This window comes from Anolis carolinensis, unplaced genomic scaffold (genome assembly GCF_035594765.1).
Source record: "Anolis carolinensis isolate JA03-04 unplaced genomic scaffold, rAnoCar3.1.pri scaffold_8, whole genome shotgun sequence".
In the NCBI taxonomy this organism is placed as follows: domain Eukaryota; kingdom Metazoa; phylum Chordata; class Lepidosauria; order Squamata; family Dactyloidae; genus Anolis; species Anolis carolinensis.
The window spans coordinates 29,393,175-29,407,966 of NW_026943819.1; the positions used below are offsets into that span (position 1 = coordinate 29,393,175).

Sequence of the window (14,792 nt, forward strand, 5' to 3'; positions counted from 1 at the left end):
TCAACCGTTCCAAAACTCCCTGCGTGGGCAGTGATGGCACGATCATCAGCATAGATGAAACTCTGTGACTGTGTTTTAGATGGACGAGGAATCACCTGGTTTTCTCTCTAATAGGCAGTAAGAGCACCTAAAGCTTCAGAGAGCTTCTGTTCAGCTATTTCAAAGCTCCCTGCTTGAGCGGTGATGGCACAATTGTCAGCATAGATGAAACTCTGTGACTGTGTTTTAGATGGACGAGGAATCACCTGGTTTTCTCTCTAATAGGCAGTAAGAGCACCTAAAGCTTCAGAGAGCTTCTCTTCAGCTATTTCAAAGCTCCCTGCTTGAGCGGTGATGGCACAATCATCAGCATAGATAAAACTCTGTGTCTGTGTTTTAGATGGATGAGGAATCAACTTGTTTCCCCTGTAATAGGCAGTAAGAGCACCTAAAGCTTCAGAGAGCTTTTGTTCAACCATTTCAAAGCTCCCTGCTTGGGCAGTGATGGCACGATCATCAGCATAGATGAAACTCTGTGACTGTGTTTTAGATGGATGAGGAATCACCTGGTTTTCCCTGTAATAGGCAGTAAGAGCACCTAAAGCTTCAGAGAGCTTTTGTTCGACCATTTCAAAGCTCCCTGATGGCACGATCGTCAGCATAGATGAAATTCTCTGTCTCTTCTAGCACTGGCTGGTCATTTGTGTAAATGTTGAGCCTTGATGGAACAAGCACACTCCCCGAGGCTGGCTATTCCTCAGTTTCCAACTTTATGATTAGACGATTCTATGTTTTGGCTCTGAGCTCACCTCTCTATTCTGGTGAGGTCGTTTTGGATGCTCATCCCAAACTGTGATTCCGCTCATTCGCTTTCTCTCTCCTACCCTGCAGATGCCATGCCCCACGCCTGGGCCCTCCCGCCCCCCTTGACCACCGCCCCGGACCCCCACGGCTGGCGGACCCCTGTGGACTGTGCCCGCGCCAACGAGCTCTGTGCAGCCGACCCCAGCTGCAGCTCGCGCTACCGGACCCTGCGCCAGTGCGTGGCCGGCCGCGACCGCAACACCATGCTGACCAACAAGGAGTGCCAGGCGGCCCTGGAGGTCCTGCAGGAGAGCCCGCTCTACGACTGCCGCTGCAAGCGGGGCATGAAGAAGGAGCTGCTCTGCCTCCAGATCTACTGGAGCATCCATCTCGGCTTGGCGTCTGGTAAGGATGGATGGGTGGGTGGACAGACAGGCCCCGGGACCAGCATGAATGAAAGACATACCCATCTTGACTTGCGACTCACCCACCATTGAATCTAAAAGGCACCTCAAATTACAAAGTCCTGAAACCAAAAAAAGTACTGTATATACTCGAGTATAAGCCTAGTTTTTCAGGCCTTTTTTTAAGACCGAAAAAGCCCCCCTCGGCTTATACTCGGGTGAGGGTCCTGGTTGGCTTATATTTGGGTCGGCTTATACTTGAGAACATATGGTACATTTATTATTTTTCTCTATTATTGTTGCTACTATTACATTTATTTTACTCTATTATTATTATTATTATTATTATTATTATTATTATTATTACATTTATTATTTCACTCTGATCTTATTATTATTATTATTGCATTTATAATTTTACTTTATTTATTATTACTTGTATTATTTTCCTGTATTTATTATTATTATTATTATTGCATTTATTATTTTTCTCTATTATTATTAAAAGGATACGTAAACACATTTACATTGAAGAAGATGAGAATAATGATTTAATCAGAGTTGGACAGTCTTCTCTTAAATTTGAGCTTTATGTAAATATTCAAAAAACATTTAACCTACTGATGCCTCAATTAATGTAGTTTTATTGGTATCTATTTTTATTTCTGAAATTTCCCACCCTTGGCTTATACTGGAGTCAATGTTTTCCCAGTTTTTTTGTGGTAAAATGGGATGCCTCGGCTTATATTCGGGTCGGCCTATATTCGAGTATATTCGGTATATTGATATGAAGAACAGCAGTTATTCTGGCACTCTCAGCTGAGTCTGGGTCCGGGAGAGCAGTGCCTCCCAATTACATCCGATGTCAAAATGCCGAGGGAATGAGCCTCGGAAGCCCTCCCATTGCAGCCAGGGGTCCAAAAATTTTAGTTTTTTCATAAGCCAGATGAAAATTCGTGTTGTATAGGTGGCCCATCTTCATTAGCAGGACATGAATATGAAACTGAGATGACACGAATGAAACTACAGGAAACGAACAGCATTTCTATACGAATGCACAGCTCTAATATCCGCTGCCTCATTTCCAGCCAACCGGAGTCCCCAGGCCCAGTGCAAAGTGGGTTCATGACCGGGCGTTGCCCCCTCGGCTGCCCAAAGGCCTGCTTTCCCCTTCCTCCGCTTCCACTTCCACAACTGCTTCTCTTCCCTTTCTTTCCTGGAGGCTAATTGTCTCTCTGCCAGCGCAGGGGCCAGAAGTTCAGCGTCCATTCAGCGCAAGGTAATTTCCTCACCGAGCGAGCGGCAAAGTCTCCTCCCGCTGCAGCGTCCTTCATTATTTATGGCCTTGGCAGCAACACAGAAGTCGAGGTGAGGGTGTCCGGAGCGTGGCTCCTCCGCTCAACCTCGCCTGGCACCTGAGCATCGGCGAGCCCAGCCAAAGGGGAAGGTTACCACCGGGACCACCTGCACTGGTTTCTGCCAGAGTCTTTGAATTTCAATCTTGAGGTCCTGATCACGGCTGAGTTTTTCCTGTTGTTTTTCGTCAATGCGACTGTCACCTGGGATGGCAACATCCATGATCCAAACCTTTTTCTTTTCCACAACTGTGATGTCTGGTGTGTTGTGTTCCAGAACTTTGTCAGTCTGGATTTGTAAGTCCCACAGTATCTTTGCGTGCTCATTTTCCAATACTTTTGCAGGTTTGTGATCCCACCAGTTCTTTGCTGCTGGGAGGTGGTACTTGAGGCATAAGTTCCAATGAATCATTTGAGCCACATAGTTGTGCCTCTGTTTGTAGTCTGTCTGTGCGATTTTCTTACAGCAGCTGAGGAGATGATCCATGGTTTCGTCAGCTTCTTTGCAGAGTCTGCAGTTTGGGTCATCAGCTGATTTTTCGATCTTGGCCTGAATTGCCTTTGTCCTGATGTCTTGCTCCTGGGCTGCAAGGATCAGGCCTTCTGTCTCCTTCTTCAGGGTCCCATTCGTGAGCCAGAGCCAGGTCTTCTATTATTATTATTATTATTATTATTATTATTATTATTATTATTATTAATTGCCTTTGTCCTGATGTCTTGCTCCTGGGCTGCAAGGATCAGGCCTTCTGTCTCCTTCTTCAGGGTCCCATTCGTGAGCCAGAGCCAGGTCTTCTATTATTATTATTATTATTATTATTATTATTATTATTATTATTAATGGCCTTTGTCCTGATGTCTTGCTCCTGGGCTGCAAGGATCAGGCCTTCTGTCTCCTTCTTCAGGGTCCCATTTGTGAGCCAGAGCCAGGTCTTCTATTATTATTATTATTTTTATTATTATTATTATTATTATTATTAATGGCCTTTGTCCTGATGTCTTGCTCCTGGGCTGCAAGGATCAGGCCTTCTGTCTCCTTCTTCAGGGTCCCATTTGTGAGCCAGAGCCAGGTCTTCTCCTTGTCAGCTTTTCCTTCAATTTTGTCAAGGAACATTCCATGCAGTGTTTTGTTGTGCCAGCTGTCAGCTCTAGTTTGTAGTGCGGTTTTCTTGTACTGTTTTTTTGTCTGCTGTGCTTTGAGGAGTTTCTGATTTTTGACTTCAATCAAAGCAGGTTCTTCACTTTGCTTCACATATTCTGCCAGGGCATGATGATGATGATGATGATGATGATGATTATTATTATTATTTGGACTAAAATGCAGAGGGTCCATCGCCCTGCTGACCCTAGAGCCTCACAGTCCCCATTATCCCCATCTATGACCTTAAGAGTCTTTGCTAAAGGAAACCTACCCTTGAGTGCAAAGGCTAGGAAATACACATTGAGGGCTGGGCTGCAGGGCCTCCATGCTTTTCCACTTTGGGTGGGCTTCCCAAAACAGATGCCTGGGGAGAGGGCAGCGTGGGATTTTGCTCTCCCATGGCTTTGGAAATTGCTTGGCTGCTCTTTCTCTGGGAGGAGTGCCTCAATCCCTTTCTCTCCCCTTTTCTCTCCAGGAGATGAGTTTTACGAAGCGTCTCCCTACGAGCCGGTCACCTCGCGCCTCTCCGATATCTTCAGGCTCGCTTCCATCGTCTCAGGTAAGAATAATAATATCGCCTGCTCCCTCCTTGCTCCGTCTCTCTGTCCAGTGCTTCCAACCTTGGAGAGAATGGGTGTCTCTTGTCATTCTCTGGGGGGTTTTGTTCTGCAGCTGCTTGGACAGAACCCGTGAAACTGGGCCCCCTTTATCCAGCCCCACGTTTGCACGAAATAAATGCCTCGGTGGCCTTGACACAGGCTTCTTCGGCTCCACTTTTGGCGAACCAGACCCCTTTTAGCCGCTGAAGAAGGAGGCATCCCTTAGAAGGTTTTGGGGTATTAGATAATACCAATTTTGCAATTTGTAGCTCTGTTTCTTAGAAAAAAAGCTAGTCTTTTCTGTTTTTTTTTTTTAATGAATGCTCCCATTAGAAAATGCATAAGGATGTGGGTGAACTGCAATTCCCAAAATCGTGCATCAATTGGGTCTGTGTGCCAAGTTTGGTCCAGATCCGATGTTGGCTAGGTTCAGTGCTCTCTGGATAAGGGTGAACTACAACTCCCATGTGCCAAGGACAATCACACCCAAACCAGAGCCATGAACACTTGGCCATGTGTCTGTGTGCCAAGTTTGGTTCAGATCTGATGTTGGCTAGGATTGTCCCCATTGGAAAGCCTTCACTTGGATGATGGGCAGGATGCAGTGGGCGGGGTTATGCAAATTCTACAACAAGGTAAAGAGTAATGAACCCTGGAATGCCCATTCTGGAGGAAAAAACAGAAAATCTAGGATGAAATTTTCCTCGAATGAAAGCCTTCACTTGGGTATGGTGTTTGGGGGGGACATTGGCAGGGTTTGTGCTACATGTTCATGGTGCTCACTATAACCTGCAATGTCATTGGAGGGAGTGCTTTTGGTGGCTCCTCAGCACTGTGGATTAAAGATGTTTGTGGATGTGGGAGGCTGTGTAAGTGGACATTTCTGCGATATACACACATACACATTTTCACTGTTATTATGTGTGTATGTATATGAGTATGTATATGTATGTGCATATATATATATATATATATATACACACACACACTAGCTGTGCCCGGCCACGGGTTGCTGTGGCAAAGTGGTGGTGGTATTGGTTAAAAATTGTTGTGTAATTTTTATTTGACGTTATTTGTATTTTTTAATTAATTTTATTGTAAGTTATCTTTTTATTTATTATATTTTATTATTTTCTTGTATTATTTTTAGTTATTTTCTGTTATTATAGTATTTTATTGTATTAATCTTTTAGTGTTTTTAATCATTTTTAGTGTTTTTTATTATTTTTTATTGGGTTGCTAGGAGACCAAGTTGGAGGAGCTTAGCCTTCTAACTGGCAGCAATTGGATAAAAGCAATTATTCCTCTCTCTCTAATTAGGACTTTATTTTTCTTTTCTTTTTGTTGTATCAACCTAGAGGCGTGGATGATGGGTTGTGTTGTCAAATTTTGAGGTTGGGGGGCCTGTAGTTTTGTTGTTTTGTGGGTCGCCGTGATGCCATCACTCTTTTATATATATAGATATATATAGGCCTGCCTTTTAGCAGAGTCCTCAATGTATATCTAGGATTAACAATAGGAAAATAAAAATAGGATGGCTAAGAGGAAAACTGGATGTTTGCAAAGAGCCTGAGAGCCAGTCTGAAGGGGACGCAGAGGTCGCAGAAGCAATTAAATGGCATTAAATGCCCGAGAGAAGCGAGTGTCAGTCTCATCTGATGCCAGAGGCTCCTTTGGCCCAGTGGTCACTCTCATGTCAGTTGGGCAGTCCATCTATTTCGGCTTTAGTCTGAAATAGATCCAGCACTTTGGATCACCCCAAACGACAGATCTCAGGATTTCATGAGAAGAAGCTGTGGCTGCTATAGTGGAATTATAACTAGAGATGTGCACGAAAAATTTTCTTTCGTTTCCTTCGTGCTATCATTTCGTTTCGAGCATTTGTCTACACAAAATGAATGATGACATTTTCGTAGGAAACGAGAGGCGACACGAAAATTACATCCGATGTGTATCCATGGGTCTTGATATTAATATTTATATTAATATTAAGAACAGCAGTAATTCTGGCACCCTAAGCTGAGTCTGGGAGAGGAGTGCCTCCCAATTACATCCGATGTGTATCCATGGGTCTTGATAATAATTTTTATATTAATATTAAGAACAGCAGTTATTCTGGCACCCTAAGCTGAGTCTGGGAGAGGAGTGCCTCCCATTTATATCCTATGTGTATCAATAAGTCTTGATAATAATATTTATGTTAATATTACGAGCAGCAGTTATTCTGGCATTCTAATCTGAGTCTGTGAGAGGAGTGCCTCCCATTTATATCCTATGTGTATCAATGAGTCTTGATAATAATATTTATATTAATATTAAGAGCAGTAGTTATTCTGGCACCCTAAGCTGAGTCTGGGAGAGGAGTGCCTCCCATTTATATCCTATGTGTATCAATGAGTCTTGATAATGATATTTATATTAATATTAAGAACAGCAGTTACTCAGGCATCTTAAGCTGAGTCTGGGAGAGCAGTGCCTCCCAATTACATCCGATTTGTATCCATGGGTCTTGATAATGATATTTATATTAATATTAAGAACAGCAGTTTTTCTGGCACCCTAAGCTGAGTACAGGAGAGGAGTGCCTCCCAGTTACATTCGATGTGTATCAATTGGTCTTGATAATAATAATAATAATAACAACAACAATAACAAGAACACTTTCAAAAGTTGGTGAGCTAAAAGAGATCGAAATGCCCTTCTGTGTGGCGATTTTCACCCCTCTTAGCCCAAAAACCTAACCGGGGGGCGGGGGGGGGGGGTGAGACTTGAGTCTTGATAATAATATTTATGTTAATATTACGAGCAGCAGTTATTCTGGCATTCTAATCTGAGTCTGTGAGAGGAGTGCCTCCCAATTACATCCGATGTGTATCCATGGATCTTGATAATAATATTTATATTAATATTAAGAACAGCAGTTATTCTGGGACCCTAAGCTGAGTCTGGGAGAGGAGTGCCTCCCAATTACATCCGATGTGTATCCATGGGTCTTGATAATAATTTTTATATTAATATTAAGAACAGCAGTTATTCCGGCACCCTAAGCTGAGTCTGGGAGAGGAGTGCCTTCCAATTACATCAGTTGCAGCCAATGGTCTGAAAATTTTTGTTTTTTCATAAGCCAGACGAAAATCCGTGTCGTATAGGTGGCCCATTTTAGTTAGCGGGACACGAATATGAAAATGAGACAACACGAATGAAACTACACAAAGTGAACAGTAATTCTATACGAATGCACAACACTAAGTATAACACTACAAGTGTGTGGTGTGGAAGGACTTTCTCGATCTCTCTCGGAGAGTCTCAAGGAAAAAGCAGGAATCGGTGCCTCCCTTGATGGCACTCCCATTGCATTAATCAGCCTGGATAAATACCGAAGCAGCTCCTAATTACAGAATGTGGAATATTTAAAACGGAGACCGAGATTAGATATGGAAGTGGAGTATCTGGGTAGATCAGCAATTAATACATGTAAATACAGGAGATAAGAGCCAGGGGAGCAGCAGGAATCATGTCTTTCTGCCTCCGCCTCTGATCTGACGCTGCTCAGCAGACTCCAAAACTCCTATTATTCTTATTACTGTTATTGTTATTATTATTATTTCTTTAATTGGGTTTACCATATATACTCGAGTATAAGCCAACCCGAATATAAGCCGAGGCACCTAATTTGACCACAAAAAACCCTGGGAAAACATTGACTACAGTATAAGCCAAGGGTGGTAAATTTGCTGTGGTGAAGTCTGTTGGTCTGGGAAATAAACTATTGAGGAATTGGTGGTAGTTAAGGTAAAGGATAAATGTTTTCCCCAGACATTAAGTCCATTATAAATGGGTTATATAGCTGTGTGGAAGGGCCTTGAGTCTACACTGCCATATAATCCAGTTAAAATCAGATAATCTGTATTTTATAGGCAGTGTGGAAGAGGCCCAAGTGAGGCCTAACTCTGCCTGTCCCCTGGGCTGAGTGGGTTGCTAGGAGACCAAGTGGGCGGAGCTCAGCCTTCTAACTGGCAGAAATTGGATAAAAACAATTATTCCTCTCCCTCTAATTAGGACTTAATTTTTCTTTTCTTTTTGTTGTATGAACGTAGAGGCATGGATGAGGGGTTGTGCTGCCAAGTTTAGTGTTTCTGGGATGTGTAGTTTTGTTGTTTCGTCTTAGGCCGAAATTTCATTACCCTTTTATATATATAGACTAGCTTTGCCTGGCCACGCGTTGCTGTGGCTTATGGGAATCCTTTGTTGGCCAGGTGGAATAGCAGTGAATAGCCTTGCAGCCTCAAAGCCTGGCCGTTTTCTGGAGTAGCTGGAGCTTTTTCTTGTATGAACGTAGAGGCATGGATGAGGGGTTGTGCTGCCAAGTTTAGTGTTTCTGGGATGTGTAGTTTTGTTGTTTTGTCCTAGGCCGAAATTTCATTACCCTTTTATATAGATAGATAGATAAAAAGTCCCCTCCTCTTGCTCCCATGCCAGGATTTTTGTCCCAGTTGTGCCTGAACTGGGCAGAACTGGGGGCATTGCTGGCCTCTTGCTCCTCTGACTGGTTTGTTTGGCTCTTTGTTTCCGAAAGCCTTTTGGAAACAACTGGCGAGCGGAGATCTTGGAAGGAGGCTCTTTTTGGCCCGCTCTTTCCCCCTCCCCGTCTCTCTTGCTGCTATTTTGGGACTGTTCGCTGCTGTTTTGTGGGAACAGCACTCAGCTTTATTTTTTGCATTTTATCAATGGATGGATTTGTCAGTTGCTTGCGGATTGTTCCCTCCTTTCTTTCGGCTCGGTGGTGGTTTGCTGACTCTTCCACAACACAAGGCCCTGGTGACTCTTGCTCCCGGAGTCCTGCAGCTGCGAACATTCCCCGGGAAGCCTCTGCTGCTCACTTTTGTGTGTTGCTGAATGGCCTGCATTCAGTTCAAGGCATGGAGGAGGCTCTTTGTATGTGTGAGGTGCCATTACGGATACCCTTGCCACGCTAGTGTCATTGCACACTGTGCATCGTGTAGACCAGGGGTCCCCAAACTAAGGCCCGGGGGCCGGATGCGGCCCTCCAAGGTCATTTACCTGGCCCTCGCCCTCAGTTTTGTAATATAATATTTTTATATCAGTTTTAATAATATAATATATTGTATATACATATAATATTGATAATAATATTATGTTATACAATATAATACTAATAGTAATACCATATACTAATATTTATTATATGTTATACATTACATATTATATAATAGTACTAGCTGTGCCCGGCCACGTGTTGCTGTGGCTAGGACTTTATTTTTCTTTTCTTTTTGTTGTATGAATGTAGAGGCGTGGATGAGAGGTTGTGCTGTCAATTTTCAAGGTTGTGGGGTGTTTAGTTTAGTTGTTTTGTCCGGTGCCGTGATTCCATTACCCTTTTATATAGATAGATAGTGGTATAGTTCAATATAGTAATATATAATGCTAATATTGTGTTATGCTAATAATATAATATATTGTATGTACATACAGCTACTCTGAGTCTCCTTCGGGGTGAGAAGGGTGGGGTATAAATGTGGTAAATAAATGCAGTAAATAAATAATTAATTTTAGACTTGGGCTCGGCCAAAGTCTGACATGACTTGAAGGCACACAACAACAACAACAATTCTAATTCACTTGACTATCTCATTGGCCAGTAGCAGGCTCACACTTTCCATTGAAATCCTGATAGGTTTATGTTGGTGAAAATTGTTTTGATTTTTAAATATTGTATTGTTTTTTCGTTGTTGTTGTTGCACTACAAATAAGACATGTGCAGTAGGCATAGGATTTTTTTTCCCCAAATGATAATTTGGCCCCTCAATAGTTTGAAGGATTGTGGACCGGCCCTCTGCTTCAAAACTTTGGGGACCCCTGGTGTAGACCAATGATGGGCAACCTTTTGCGCTTGGTGTGTCAAAATTCACCAAAAAACCTAGCATGACTTGGGTGGCGTGTCACTTTGAGAAAAAAACCCATAATTTCTCAATATGTATAGTTTAAATAACAAAAATATATAACTGTATTCAATAAATCAAAAACTATTTACTACCATTATTTCCATGTACAACAATCTATGGTACCTCTTGCAGTTTCCATGCTGATTTCCCTCTATTCTAGTTTCAATGTAGTCATGAATAACGAAAAATATAATAATAATAGAATGGTAATCTATATATATAAAAGGGTAATGAGATTTCGGCCTAGGACAAAACAACAAAACTACACATCCCAGAAACACTAAACTTGGCAACACAACCCCTCATCCATGCCTCTATGTTCATACAACAAACAGCTCCAGCTACTCCAGAAAACAACCAGGCTTTGAGACTGCAAGGCTATTCACTGCTATTCCACCTGGCCAACAAAGGATTCCCATAAGCCACAGCAACGCGTGGACGGGCAAAGCTAGTAATATAATAATATACTACAATAATAATAGAATAACAATAGAATGATTATACAGTGGAGTCTCACTTATCCAAGACTCGCTTATCCAACGTTCTGGATTATCCAACACATTTTTGTAGTCTGTGTTTTCAATACATCGTGATATTTTGGTGCTAATTTCGTAAATTCAGTAATTACTACATAGCATTACTGCGTATTGAACTACTTTTTCTGTCAAATTTGTTGGATAACATGATGTTTTGGTGCTTAATTTATAAAATCATAACCTAATTTAATGTTTAATAGGCTTTTCCTTAATCTCTCCTCATTATCCAACATATTCGCTTATCCAACGTTCTGCCGGCCCGTTTACGTTGGATAAGCGAGATTCTACTGTATATATATTTATATATATGTGTGTGTATGCTGATTTCTCTCTATTCTAGTTTCAATGTAGTCATGAATAATGAATAATAATATAATAGTAATAATATGATAATATATTACATTAATAATAGAATGATATTATATATATATATACACACACACACACTCACACACACACACACACACTAGCTGTGCCCGGCCACGCGTTGCTGTGGCAAAGTGGTGGTGGTATTGGTTAAAAATTGTTGTGTAATTTTTATTTGATTTTATTTGCATTTTTTATTAATTTTATTGTAAGTTATATTTTTATGTATTATATTTTATTATTTTGTATTATTTTTAGTTATTTTCTGTTATTATAGTATTTTATTTTATTAATTTTTTAGTGTTTTTTATTATTTTTTATTGGGTTGCTAGGAGACCAAGTTAGAGGACCTTAGCTTTCTAACTGGCAGCAATTGGATAAAAGCAATTATTCCTCTCTCTCCAATTAGGACTTTATTTTTCTTTTCTTTTTGTTGTATCAACCTAGAGGCGTGGATGATGGGTTGTGTTGTCATATTTCGAGGTTGGGGGGCCTGTAGTTTTGTTGTTTTGTGGGTCGCCGTGATGCCATCACTCTTTTATATATATAGATATGTGTGTGTGTGTGTGTGTGTGTGTGTAATGTGCATAATTCCCATGGAGTAAACAACAAAACCACTGGACCAAATCACACCAAATTTGGCCACAAAAGACATAGTCATCCAATCAATCTGCATGCGGCAGCGTGTCAGCAAAAATGGCTAGGCGTGTCAGTGTTGACATGCGTGTCATAGGTTGGCCATCACTGGTGTAGACAGTTGCCCGTTGTGTGGTGCATATTTTGCATTCAGGTGCGGATTTCCACATTTGTCCACATATTTGGTTGCACAGCGTTGCAATTCATTAGACAGAAAGCAATATGTATGCAACCCCATGCCACTCCATGTAGTGTATAATAGTAATAGTGTATAATAGAAATAGTGTATAATAGAAATAGTGTATAACTACTAAAATAATGTATAAATATTAAAATAAATAGACCATCCCTACTTTGCAGATTTTCACTTATTGCAGGTGGTCCTGGAACCTAACCCCAGCGATAAGTGAGGGAACACTGTGTGTGTGTGTGTGTGTGTGTGTGTATATACATAAACAGTTACATTAAGGATGTAAATTAATATTTTTTAATCTGATTTATGTGTACTGTATAATTTTTATATGTGTGTTTATTGTAAGCCGCCCTGAGTCCCCTCTCGGGTGAGAAGGGCGGGATATAAATATTGTAATAATAAATAAATAAATGTATGTAAAGTTGCTTTCCATCTTCTTGAATGGGCATTTCTGCCCTTCTTTCCGTCATGTTTTATGCCTCGATGGAAGGAGGACACTGCTGGGTCTTTTCCGTCATGCTCGTTCCGTGGACAGGAAATCTGGGTTGACGTTTGGAAGCAAATCTGCCAGCCTCCCTCCCAAGAAAAGTAGCGCTTAGATTCCGCCCGACAATAGTTTCCTTTTTTTTCCGCTCAGAATTAAATCTCCATCAATAAACTATTTAGCGGGTGGAAAATAGGGATTGTCCTGGGTTTGGCACCGCGGAGAAGCCTTTGCCTTCCATCTCAGAGCCATAAATGGAGGGAAGGGAATGGAGAGCAGAGGGAGGGAGAGGCCAAGGTGGTGACGGAGGGGTGGGCTTCTATGGGGTGGGCTTGGGGGTCTGCAGGAGAAGAGGCTCCATGCTGGGGCTGGGGCTTCCCCAGAGGCACGGCTGGGGAGGAAAGCGATTGGCACCAGGTCGGCTCCCAAAGCAGAGGCACAGAGATGTGCAATTTAAATTCCCAAAGCTCCGACTCTGCACCCAACGGCTGTCAGACCTGCTGAGTCTCACTGCAAAGCAGGTTAGCGAGGCGGCTGCGGTGGATTTCAGATCCCTTCTGCTGGGAAACTGACAGCCTCCGGAGATGTGCGGAGCCGCCTGGCGTCATCGGGGAGAGAGGAATCCTCCAATTGCCCTGCTGCCAGGCCATGAAGACCACGGTTGCGTCTACACTGAGGAATTAATGCAGTCTGACACCACATCGACTGCCGTTGCTCAATGCTGTGGAATCCTAGTGAAGGGACCATAAGCCAGAAAATAGCAAACTTTTGCCTATGTGGCTTTACCTCTGCATATGCCCCTCACTCAGTTAGACTTTGACCACAGGAGCCAAGCCCACACTCAGTTTCAAATCTTAGCCAAATCTTAGCCAAATCCTACCTGAAGCCAGGGAGCAAAAATGTCCTCCTGCTGCCTCTACTTCTGCGAGAACCAACTGCCCTCCTGAGATCAGCCTCTGGGCAAATAAAGCTTTCCCACGCACTCAATTAACAGGGGACAATGCCTGCTGTCAATCAACTTAAGTATCTGGCTCTCTTTTAACACAACAGTCACACAACAGTTAGACTTTGACCACAGGAGCCAAGCCCACACTCAGTTTCAAATCTTAGCCAAATCTTAGCCAAATCCTACCTGAAGCCAGGGAGCAAAAATGTCCTCCTGCTGCCTCTAATTCTGCGAGAACCAACCCTGTGAACCCTGTGAGCTGGTGAGCTGGTGCCTTTCTCCAGAAAGTTCCAAGACCAAATGTTAGCTTGAAATCAACAAGTGAGGTCACAGGTATCACTTATGCCATAGAAGGTGAGGAAGACCCTCAGCCATTGGTCAATTTTAGATAAGCCAAAGGTATAAAGGTATAAGAATAAAATTATTATTATTATTATTATTATTATTATTATTATTATTATTATTATTAACTCCTGACACGAAAAAAACAAAAACAAACCATTGAGGTCTCAGCTGCTGTAAGGATTTCAGAGGTTTCCCAGTTGCTTCTTTCGGTTAGACCAGAGTAGCCCCACGGCCAGGGCTGCCCCATGGTCTAGCCGTCTGGACACTTGCTGACCCCTTTGTGTGTCTTCCAGAAACCTCCGTAGTTTCTGCTTTTGATTATATTGCCATGTGCAGAGCTCCCTCTCTCCTTCTCTCCCCAAAGAGGTTTTTTTTTTTGTGGCACGCATCCACCGCTGTGTTTCCCATTGTGCACAAAGTTGTTTCTGAATTGAAACCGTATGGCTGCGAACGATCGTGTGCAGAGAAAGCGGCTCTTCCCCTCCGTTCTCCCCGCAAGTGTCCCTTTCACTCGCACATCACGCCATGCTCCGCTCTGTATGAATTTAATTTTATGCTGTATTAGCACTCAGCACTTGACAAATGTTAACTCCATCGGAAAAGATGACGGCCGGGAGTGACACCGTGGCAAAGCAAGACGGACACGGAGCAGCGTCGCAGGAAGCGATGGGATCCGTGGCGAGGCTGGCGTTTGGGTTGCGGGGTTCACAACAGGATGGAATGCTTCTGGAATATGGCCAGACAGCCCGGAACACTCACAGCAACCCAGTGATTCTGGCCATGAAAGCCTTTGACTACAAATAAAAGGACAATTTGGAAATAAAGGTGTTGAAAATCATGTATCAGCCCTCCATTTCAGGAGAAAAGTACATCTTCCTTTGTTTCTCTCTCACACCCTCATTGGCCCATTTAAGCCCTGGAATTAGATTAATGGATCATTACAGCTTCCCAGCTCAGTCCTGGAGGGAGTATGGCCTAGGCGGATCAGAGGAAGGGATGCCCTGAACACCACTCAGAAAACAGAGGAATTCCAGACAGGAAACA

General features: G+C 42.6%; 1 protein-coding gene across 1 annotated transcript in view; it reads left to right on the forward strand.

Annotated features, from left to right (window-relative positions):
- The window catches only part of gfra2 (GDNF family receptor alpha 2), a 73,025-nt gene that overhangs the window by 10,510 nt on the left and 47,723 nt on the right, over positions 1-14,792 (forward strand). Inside the window, exons 2-3 of the mRNA XM_062960978.1 lie at positions 871-1,188; positions 4,156-4,239. Of these exons, the coding sequence (XP_062817048.1) occupies positions 871-1,188; positions 4,156-4,239 (402 nt within the window). The remainder of the gene's footprint in view (positions 1-870; positions 1,189-4,155; positions 4,240-14,792) is intronic.